The sequence below is a fragment of the Pholcus phalangioides genome, unplaced genomic scaffold (genome assembly GCF_987345545.1).
Source record: "Pholcus phalangioides strain wild (caught in Gottingen) unplaced genomic scaffold, Ppha-v1.0 ptg000031l_1, whole genome shotgun sequence".
Classification (NCBI taxonomy): Eukaryota; Metazoa; Arthropoda; class Arachnida; order Araneae; family Pholcidae; genus Pholcus; species Pholcus phalangioides.
In genome coordinates, this window is record NW_028301621.1 from 11,058,709 (window position 1) to 11,070,110 (window position 11,402).

General features: G+C 41.7%; 1 protein-coding gene across 6 annotated transcripts in view; it reads left to right on the forward strand.

Moving 5' to 3' along the window:
* The window catches only part of LOC149067401 (teneurin-m-like), a 304,834-nt gene extending 293,807 nt beyond the window's left edge, over positions 1-11,027 (forward strand). For all 6 annotated transcript variants that reach the window (XM_089253034.1, XM_089253033.1, XM_089253036.1 and 3 more), the window contains 12 exons: positions 435-554; positions 682-958; positions 1,072-1,339; positions 1,433-1,573; positions 1,965-2,214; positions 2,932-3,167; positions 3,254-3,411; positions 3,537-4,581; positions 5,612-5,877; positions 5,984-6,292; positions 7,139-8,744; positions 9,495-11,027. In XM_089253034.1, coding sequence (XP_089109160.1) covers positions 435-554; positions 682-958; positions 1,072-1,339; positions 1,433-1,573; positions 1,965-2,214; positions 2,932-3,167; positions 3,254-3,411; positions 3,537-4,581; positions 5,612-5,877; positions 5,984-6,292; positions 7,139-8,744; positions 9,495-10,360 — 5,542 coding nt within the window. In that variant the 3' untranslated portion in view covers positions 10,361-11,027. The remainder of the gene's footprint in view (positions 1-434; positions 555-681; positions 959-1,071; positions 1,340-1,432; positions 1,574-1,964; positions 2,215-2,931; positions 3,168-3,253; positions 3,412-3,536; positions 4,582-5,611; positions 5,878-5,983; positions 6,293-7,138; positions 8,745-9,494) is intronic.
* Positions 11,028-11,402: the final 375 nt, after the last annotated feature.

The window sequence follows — 11,402 nt, forward strand, 5'->3', positions numbered from 1 at the left end:
GCATGTCTAAAAACATGCATTTCTTGGGGTAAGAAAACTTTCATTTGTTAGGATAACACACCTTCTAAGCACTTTTACGTTAGCATATCTCTTGAGCATTCCTAGAGAGGTCCGTTAAATCTCCTACACATTTCAGGAGGGTACTTGAAGCATGAAAGGTTATATATCATTTGCTAGGCTCTATATAATCATAACTATTCCCACAGAAACCTAAAAATTTGGTTAGACTCCCATGGTCCCGTCGAAAACCGACATTATTTCGGGTGTATGTATTGATATAGAAACAGAGTAGTCGTTATGTGAAGCATATGGTCGCTGTAACGTGCTTCGAATGGGTAATTGCTAAATTAGGGTCTTACTGCAGTTATGAAAATGTTCGTTAATGAATTTGTTTTGCTGTGTGTTTAATGGAAAAACAAATATTCTCTTCACAGCCGTGCAGCAGTCATACGTGGCTGTGTCGTGAGCACAGTTGGGAATGGATTGAAAGGTGTACGAGTCGGAGTTGCATCTGATCATCGTTATGGGTTCACAATTACTCGGGACACTGGATGGTGAGTGATTTTTGCAAACCCAATGCTTCGACTTTTTTTTTTTTTTTTTGCCAAGAGTTTCAGCCATTACAAACAATATAGCATTTTGGCATAACAAATGGCTATTTTCCCTAATTTACACACGCAGGTTTGATTTAATGGTCAACGGTGGAGGTGCTGTAACTTTGCAGTTCCAGAGGGAACCATTCAAGCTCCACGAAAGAACAGTCGTAGTCCCGTGGAACGAAATAGTCGTAGTTGAAAAGATAACCATGAAGGTTAAGGAAGATACGTTGCCGGATTATAGATCCAACCTGTGTACGGATCACGATTACGACAACATGAGGCCAGTCGTATTAGCCACATGGAAGCATGGCTTTCAAGGCGGATGTCCCGAGAAAAGCTCCATTCTAGCTGAATCTCAAGTACGTACGAGTAGTGGGTATCTTGTATACATCAAACAAGTGTAAGTGATTTTCTTGAAATGTCATGAAATATGAATTTTTGTGACAATCGTATTTGTTTTCCACATCCTCAGGTCGTTCAAGAGAGTTTATCGATACCCGGTACTAATCTACACCTGGTTTACCACAGCAGTCGAATGGGTGGTTATCTCTCGACAATTCAATTGAGGCTGACACCAGATGACATACCAGCAAGTCTGCGATTCATACACCTTCGTATCACCATCGAAGGAATATTATTCGACAAAACTTTCGAAGCTGCTGCTGCCATAAAGTTCACCTACTCGTGGGATAGACGGAATGTCTACAGGCAAAAAGTTTATGGAGCTGCTACAGCAACTGGTATTTTATAATCGGAATCAGTTAAATAAAAAAAAGTAACAGTAATTTTTGATTTTTTACATTCCGACTCAATGTAATCGTATTTATTTTCAGTTCATGTTGGTTATGAATACGGCACGTGTCCCCATGTCATCTGGGAAGTTCAGACCACTGAAGTCAGTGGCCATGACATGAGTATATCGGAAATCGGTGGTTGGAATTTAGATATACATCATCGATACAACTTTCATGAAGGTAAATTATATTGTAAAAAAAAATTGCTGAATTTGCATTACAAATTTATTTGCATGTAAGAATAGTGGGCGATGCTGATTTCGCGTTGCTGGATATTCATGAAACGTATATTCCAGAGCTGGACTAATCTATTACCCGACATGCCCGGGGCATGTAAAAATTTTGACTCCTGTATTTCCTTTTACCACATGCCCGACGCGAGCATGTAAAAGAAAGTTTAAACACTAGTTTGTTTTTTTTTTAATTATATTTCAATGATGAAAGTGTTCCTAGGTATTGTTACACCGGCTCGTAGTCCAGCTCTGATAGTTGTGATAGTTTCTCTGAATACTTATGTTTGAGTGTCGATGTATATTAATTCTTGGATTTTGATTAATATTGCTTCATGCAGGGATACTTCAGAAAGGAGATGGCACGAACATGTATCTGAAGAACAAACCTAAAGTTCTCGCCACTGTCATGGGTGACGGCCACCAGAGACCTGTCCACTGTCACCAGTGTAATGGCATCGGGAAAACTCAGAGGCTTCTGGCGCCCGTAGCTTTGGCTTCGTCACCTGATGGGAGCTTGTACATCGGTGATTTCAATTTGATTAGACGTCTTATGCCCGATGGTCACGTCACGACTGTTGTGGAACTGAGGTAAAAAAAGATTATATGTTTAGTTTATCAGTTTAATTTTACTGACACTACTCCGGCCTATGTAGCGCCCGTTGTGGTGGAGGTATTTCATTGAAACTTGGTACATACATTATTTAGATTATGGGTAAATGACAACTGCAATAAAAAAAAGCCACAATTTTCACCTTGGTGGTCAAAAATTGCACTATTTTTGGTATCTTTCTTTTCCCCCAGTCCATATATCTTATATACCAAATTTCATCAAAATACCTCCATCAATACGTCTGAGTATTGCCACTTTATTTATAACCACCCTGTGTTTTTCATTGTGAACAGGCATCAGTAGATATTTCATACGATTTTTAGTCTGCTGGAAACCCCAGTGTTTATGTAGTTTTTAGTTCTGCCACCTAAGAGATATAGACTGTCGAGCCAACATAACAGCTTTGTTAGATATGAAATGCGGCAGTTCGCGCTACGTGCGTAAAATTCCATCAGTGCACCTGTACAAAATGTAACATCTTATTTTAAGGTTTCGGATGATGGCTGACAATGGTGGCCGGCGTCACGTCTTGATTGCACCAATCAAAATTAAAGCTAAATGTCAAATTATGAATATAGAAATATATGTCAGCTAGGGGGTTATTTAAGAACCAATTTTTTTGTGTTTCCTTAAAATTTGGCGTATATAACATAGAAACAATATATGATGATAACAATCTGATGTTTTTCTTCTAGCGCTGCGCAAGTAGCGTACAGATACCATTTAACAGTGCATCCAACTGACAGCAAACTATACATATCTGACCCGGAAAAACATCAGATATTCAAAGCAGTTGAATACGCGGACATAACAGACGTAAAAAACAACCTAGAGGTGGTTGTGGGCAGCGGCAGGAAATGTCTTCCAGGAGACAAGATGCTCTGTGGAGATGGAAGAAAAGCTAGAGATGCAAAATTGGCGTATCCCAAAGGTACAGTTTGTACCCTGTTCAAACACATGTCCCCGGTAGATGCTTGCCAATTTTGGTAAATCATTAATGCATTTCTTCATTCCCAGGTTTGGCCATTTCTGCCTATGGGGAAATGTACATAGCTGATGGAACGAACATCAGAATGGTCGATCGAAATGGCGTGATTCACACTATAATTGGTGACCACTATCACAAGAGCCATTGGAAACCATTTCCATGTGGGAGAACTGTATCACTATCTCAGGTCAGTAGTTTTGCCCTGCTTATTTTATGAAGTGTGCACAGAATACAATTTATTTTGTCGAAGTCAATATGGATTGGTTAAAAATATTCTTATATTTATGTTTTTATTTCCGGATGCCATTTTAGGTCAATCTCAGATGGCCCACAGAACTAGCCATCAATCCACTGGATGATTCCCTTCACATCTTGGATGACCATATTATCCTAAGGCTAACTCCAGACAAACGGCTGAAGGTGATCGCTGGTAGACCCCTCCAATGTCCAATCTTGGCCTCCAGCAGCGAGAAATCCGATATCGCCACTGAAGCTTACTTGGAATCACCTCAGAGTATATCATTTTCTCCCAAGGGTGAACTCTACATCGCCGAGAGCGATTCCCAAATGGTGAACAGGGTGCGAGTCGTGAGCAGCGATGGCAGGATATCGACTTACGCCGGTGCCGAGTCCAAATGCAGCTGTCTGGATGTCAACTGCAAATGTTTTGACGAGGAACGTGTACTTGCCGCAACGTCACTGTTGAGTACTATATCGTCGATAGCCATTACGCCGGATGGTTACTTGCATATATGTGACCAGGGTAATCTCAGGATACGGTCCGTAGTTGCATCTCTGCCCGAAGCCAATGAGCTCGGAGAGTTCCACATTTATTCTTCCGAGACTCAAGAGATCTACATCTTCAACCGTCATGGTCAGCACGTCTCTACGAAGAACATACTGACCGGGAGAACTATGTACCTGTTCTCGTACAATGTCAACACCAGTCTCGGCAAACTGAGCACCGTCACTGACGAAGCTGGGAATAAGATATACATACTTAGGGACTACAGCAATCAGGTGAATACGATCGAGAATACCCAAGGTGGAAAATGCCATCTGGAGATGTCTAGGATGCACATGTTGCAAGGGTTCACTACTCCGGATAATTTCAAGACCTCCTTCGAATATCTCGGTAGTACGGGTCTGCTTCGTGGGAAGATGGACAGTGCCAGGAAAGCTGTCGTCTACAGCTACGATGCGTATGGTAGGCTCACGCAGGCCGTGACTCCTACTGGGGAAGTCATCAAGCTCAACTACAATCTCAGCATGAAAGGCGCGTCTGTTACTGTTACGAGAGACGATGAGGAGTCGATGTCGTTGCTTATCAGAGGATTAGACGTCACATCGAGATCAGGTGAGAAACGTCATGATAGTGTGTGTCAATTCTCATTTAATATGTGAGTTACATACAATGTGTTTAGGGAGCGTGTAAAAAGCTGTGAAATCAAAAATTTCATTCATCGATATCTCGACGAATTTTGGTCCTATACAGGTAAAAATCTTTGTATAGTCGACAGAGACTAAAGCTCTACAGGGCATAAGTTTTTCCTGATTTGTGGCCGTATAAAATTTTTGATGACCCCCCCCCCCCTCATTCTAACGCAAATTTTAGTGCATCTGAGGATTTTCGGCGAACTCAGAACCAAATTTCTCAAGCTTATCAATGGCAATCATTTCTATTCTTTCTCCTCTAAAGAGTTTGACGTGGAATTTACGTGAACGTGCTTTGCTGTTGAAACCATTTTACAAACACTGTGATTCCGCACAGAGACAGAGCACAACATACAAAAATGTTTGGTCTTTAAAAGGTATTGGAAAATTCTCTCCATCCCATCACTAACCCTGACAGTGGCAATCTCTCAAACTTGATCTGCTTCGTTTCGGTCACCCCGATATATCTCGGGTTCTTACAATTGTTTTATTTCCAATGTGGCAGTTGAAATGCGGATCAGGAAAATTTTAAAAACCGCTTAGAGAGTTAAGATGCTCCAAAGTCTCGTAATTTCCTGATGGATAGTTAAAGGCGTTATAGTGAAATAATTTACGATAAGAATCAGATTGCTTTGATCACTGTTCATTATGATGAGCTTGGTTGACCGAGACAGCTCAGAACGCACTAACTGTAAGGTTGGTGAAACAATCGTTGATCACCAACAATCAATTGGTGAAACAACATTCACCAATCTAACATTGATTAGTGAATATTGTCATTAAGTGTGCTGAAATACTCACGAATTGCAGTAACGTACGTTACGTTTTTTTTTCCTGTGACCAGTAATGTATGTCACCAATATTGAAGCTAATGCACCGGGGACCACAAAAGTGAAACACATTCGTGTAGAAGCAAATCAACGCATTATTAAATGCGCTTTTAATCTTTACAGGTAACGTTCAGAATCGTATCACTCAGTACCAAGATGGCAGCTTGATTCTTGCCTTGGATAATGCCGAAACCATCGAGATAGAAACGGTTCCTAGCCCAGTGATATCAGATCAAAGCCAAGTTCTTGGAGAGATTTTCCCAGTTCCAGCCAAAATGAAAACCAGTTTAAGTGACGACAATGTCCACAGGTTCGAATGGAAGTATTACCTGAGAAGGGAAGGTAAAGGCAAAAATCGGCAAATAACTCAAGTTGGCCGCAAGATGAAGGTGCATTTACTTGAAAAATAAGCGTATCTTCATATTTAATGTGTGATTAGTTAATTTTTTGGATGTTTTATATACACATATTCATTTTTTTCCCCTCTTTCGACAGGTGAATGGAGAAATTTTGGCTGCAGTGGAGTTTGACCGTGAACGTTATAGTGAAATAATTTACGATAAAAATCAGATTGCTTTGATCACTGTTCATTATGATGAGCTTGGTCGACCGATAGAGTGGCAGTCGAGTCAGAATATAACCCCCGTGAACCTGAAATACGATAAATTCGGGCGCTTGGAGCGCTGGAGCAGGGGTTCTCTGTCAGAAACTTACTCGTTCGACATCAATGGCAGACTGGCTGATGTGCGGTACGCTGATAACAGTGGCATCATGTACAAGTACGAAGATGGACCCACTGTTTTGGTACGTCATTCGCGAATTTTTTGTTTACTTGAGGTTCGTTTCTGATAAGTGATTTAGATTTCTTTCTTTCATGAGTCGCGTAGGAAGTCTCCATATTGGTTAACTTAGACACGGTATGTATGTCCCTCAAAGAAAGAGGTAGATATCACGTGATTCAAAAAGCCTCATTGACCCGGGTATTATAGCTAACAGAAGATAAAATTACGTGCTTGGTGTATCTAGCCTTTCGATGATGGATTGAATCAAGTGCTTCCTAAAGCTGACCTTTAGAAGATTGCGTGTGCTATTTAAATCTATCCTCCGGATGATGGCTAGCGCTGCGTGCTTGATGAATCTCAGTGATAGCTAAAGTTGCCTGCTCATTAAATCTAGCCGGCTGAAGGTGGCTAACTTTGCATGCTTGCCAAATATAGCTTCCGTATAATGATGGCTAAATTTACATGCCTACTATCTCCAACCTATAGAAGATTGTTGTAGTTGCTTACTGGAAATAGCGGAATTTGTATGCTCACTAAATCTTCACCACAGATGATTGACAAAATTTCGTACAGCCTACATATAATTGGCAAATTTGCATTCTCACTAAATCTAGCCAACAAAACATGATCTATGGCCGGGATTACTATGAATGATGAATTGTGAAAATATCCATGAGTTACATGATTGCAATTTCGCTCATAAACATCTGAACTAAAACCATCCGAGTGAGACTGAATGTAAGCCCCCTTGATCATCGACGATAATAACTCGTTCTATATTTTAACACTTTTTGTTGAGTTTTTATTTATGTTTTTATTAGTTTGTTACTCTGACATTTAAGATCTTTTTCTCTCGTCCTTTCCATAGCCTACAGAAGTCATACTGCCAAGTGGAAGCCGTTATATTCTACAATACGATTCGGTTGGCAGTCTGCAGAATATCATCATGCCCAATGGTCACAAACACGAAATCGCAATGCAGATATCGTTCGGGTTCTTCAAACAACTCTACCTCTCTCCAGGAGTGAGGTATCCTTATGTGGTTCATTACAATGACTTGGGTCAGATGCTTGCCAAGTACCTACCGAAAAACCGAGGTAGAGTCTTGTACAAGTATAACAGGGCCGGTCTCCTACAGACGAAGTTCTGCGGCAATGAAAGGACGGATTTCCACTATTACGACCAACGGTCTCTCATGAAGAACATGGTCAAGGTGGTACCGATGCTTGAGATCAAGATAGACTACAGGTATCAAGGATCGCTCGTCAAAGAGGAGAGGTACCGATTCAGTAGTAGGAGCGGGATGGACGGAGCTAGGTTCAAGTACGTTTATGATGGACGACTCTCATCGGCCGTCGTCGAAATAAACGGCAAAGGGTCTACCGAAATGAAATTCAAGTATAACACAGAAACCGGTATCTTGGAGCAAGTTCAGCACTTCATCATCCATCGGCCGAAGATGAACAGTCTGTTCATCCAAGACGAGATGAGACAGTATTCGAAGACCATCGGTCTCGACACTTACGGACGGTTCATCGTCTTGGCAGTGACCCTTTGGAACAAGGAGATATACTCTCTGAATCTCCAGTACGACAATCGCAACAGGGTCAAGCAGATGCACATGAAAGTCGGCAGAGACACGGCGACGAAAATATTCAACTACACCTACACACTAGACGGATTTCTGGAAGAGGTCTACAGTAACGCAAAGTCTTGGAAATACACGTACGACATCAATGGTAACATGAACAGCTTCAACGAAGGCCGGAGACAGATATCTCTCAGATACGACAATGGTGACCGTCTCACCGGAGTGGATGGTACCGACGTCTACAATGTAGACTACAGGGGGTTCATAATCCAGAGGGGTGACGAGAAATTTACCTTCAATCCTGATGGTCAACTTATCCATTCCTTCCAGATCCATCAGTATGAAGTCTACTATTTCTACGACCATAGAAACAGACTCACCAGCCGTAAGGACCACAGAGGCAACATCACTCAATACTTTTATGCCGATGCGTTGCATCCAAACCGCTTGACTCACATGCATTACCCAAAAGACGAGGTCACATTCATCTACATTCATGACTGCAACGGGCATCTGATGTATATCCAGCAAGGCGGGGTGAAATATTACGTTGCGAGTGACCATCTGGGTACACCGATAGCCATCTTTAACGCTGAAGGTACGCTGGTCAAAGAAATGTACAAGTCGCCATTCGGCGAGGCCATATATGACAGTAATCCTGATTTCTACATACCCGTGGACTTCCAGGGTGGCATAAAGGATCCCTTGACGCAACTGATTCTGTTTGACGGCAGACCGTACGATCCTCGAGGTGGCCAATGGCTCACTCCAGACTTGGATTCTCTACCCTATTTGATGAAATCGCCATACAACTTTCATCTGCATCGATTTCATAGGAATGACCCTGTGAATGAATACAAGGAGGAGGACAACCATTTTACAGGTGAGTGTTTTCGTAATTAAAGAATAATCAAATGAAAGTTTTTTTTGTATGCGTTTGTTTGTAACTTCAGCTCATGGCATTTGTTATGAACGCAAGCCATATTCTTCATCGGCATCGAGTATAAGATATTTGAAGCAGTTCCAGCTTCTAGGTTTATCACATCTAAACTTGGTCATGGGTGTCTTTGTAAAGAAATTGGCGTTCTTCTGCTGATGGATTGTCACGTTCCCCAAATTGGCTGATTGGGAGCACTGGAACACTGACAAGGGGATGTTGTGGAAGCGGTGGGTACAGCATATGACTGGATTTGCTTGATAAGAAGATGGTGAATTTGGCACTGTTTTTTTTCTATGGGGAAGAGGGGTGTGGTAGGATGAAAAAGTTTGGATAACTCGACTAAAAATTAGAATTGGAATCTACATAGATCATGCAATTTTTATTGTACAAGACGTTTGTTACTGAATATAGGAAACCCAAGGGTGTATGATTGGGGAGTTATAGTTGTGAGATTACTGAAGCAAGGGAAGTCATGGGTGAGTTGTATAGCTACTGAAGCAAAGGTAGACATAGATGGGGCGTATAACTACTGAAGTGAGGAAGCAACGGGTGTATATAAAACACATTAGAAAAACTGCTGTTATAGAAATTTCATCACCACAATCCTAGATATAATCTAATTTATTGCCACCAAATTGGCATGTGTACCTAATGCACTGCGTCCTAAAATTTCGTTTCTTTCGCTTTTTATAGATTTGGAGGATTGGTTAGCTGCCATTGGGTTCGACGCGAAGAAGATGCTCCATGCACCTCCTCTAACCAACCACCAGTCAAGACTTCCTGTACTGAGCAACTACTACCCAGTCATTTCTGGCATGGGTTGTGTGGTCGATGTCATCGCGGGTGAGTTCCAACATATCTCGACAGTTCCAAAGACGGAAGTGAAAAGCAACGTACTGAGGAGCATCAACTCACGAATCACAACAATCCAGTCGGTTCTAGGTGATGGCATACTGCTATCGCACAACGGTGGTAAAGCTCTCGTCAGTGCCGTGAGTGACAGCTCTACGATCCTAAAAGACGTCGTCGTAGCCGTTTTCAACGACACCAGCATGCTGGATCTCCATTTCTCCAGCAGCGGACAGGACCACTTCTATTTCGTGCAGGAAGACGGCAGCCTATCTCAACGCAACTGGGACCAGCTGCAGAGACTAGGGACCATGTTCAACGTCACCATGCACAATATCGATCCCAGCGAAGGTGGTCCCGGCGGACAAGTCGAGATCAAAATCCAGAGTCCCAGCATGTTGCTCAATATAAGATACGGCACCCAGACATCCGAGGAATATCAGCGCATCGTACGTTCCGCTAGGCGGAAGGCCATCGAAGAGGCATGGCAGCACGAGAGGGACCTCCTGAAGAGCGGCCACAGGGGCCTGTACGACTGGTCCACCGGCGAAAAGGAGGAGATCATGTCCAGCGGGTCGATACCGAAGTATCACGGTGCTTACATCTATAATGTCGAGGACTTCCCCGAATTGGCGGACGATCCTCTGAACATTATCCTCAAGAAAGAAAGTTCCAGAAAAAGACGTAATAGGCCTCGCAAACCGAAATAAATTATTATGGTCACGAGTGTGCGTGCGCGAAAACAAGAAAAACACAGTGAGCTATACTGAAATGGTGTACAGTTTCTATACCGAGTACTTCTGATATCCCAACTCATGGTTGGTTGATCCCATGTGATTCTGACCCATGTTGGGTCGAACTCTAAACAAAAAAAAACATGAAAATATCGTGTACAGCTCTATATATATATATATATAACATAACTCTTAAACCGAATTCTGCACATCGACTTCCAGACTTCTTTGCTTTATATATACATGTATGAAAATAAATCATATATATATATATTATCACAATTTTTGGAAATTATCGTTTTATTTCGGATAAAATTGTGGCACATTTTAACGTTTGGAACGATATATTACGAGAAGAGGGGGGATGATCACACACATGGCACGCGCGAACCGGTTTTTGTAATAATGATGATGGCAATTTTTGTTGTGTGTATTTCTGATCTCAAAGTTGCCACATGCATTTTTCCTCCACCCCCCCCCTTCCCCCATTTTCTGTCACACACGTCATTTCTTTTTTCCAAGCTTGTAAAGATAGTGCACAATCAGATGTATGAATTTATATTTGAGGAGCAAAATGTGTATGTTAAGTAAATAAATGAAAACAAGAAAAAATCTGTATATTAAAATTTTTAACTAATATTTATCTACGCGGTGTTGAGTTTTATTTCTGTGATGACTCTCTCTCTCTCTCTCTCTACATTCATACACATCAGTAATGCACTCGTGTGCAAAATTACGTGAATTAGCACATTATGTCGATTATGGACGAATGGCGCCGCAAGCAAGCAACACCTAGTGACAAAGTAATGTATAGCGAGGAGGAACAACAGAACAACCCAAGTCCTTGCAGTGAACAAAGTAAAACTTGGTTCCCTAATCATGATGATGAATATTCTATCGTAGAAGAATGGCGCCGCAAACAAGTAACATTTAACGACAAAGTAGTGTACAACGACAAATCGTTCACTAGGTTGAATGATACTCTCACCAGTAGTCGAAGGTCATTATCCACCAAACT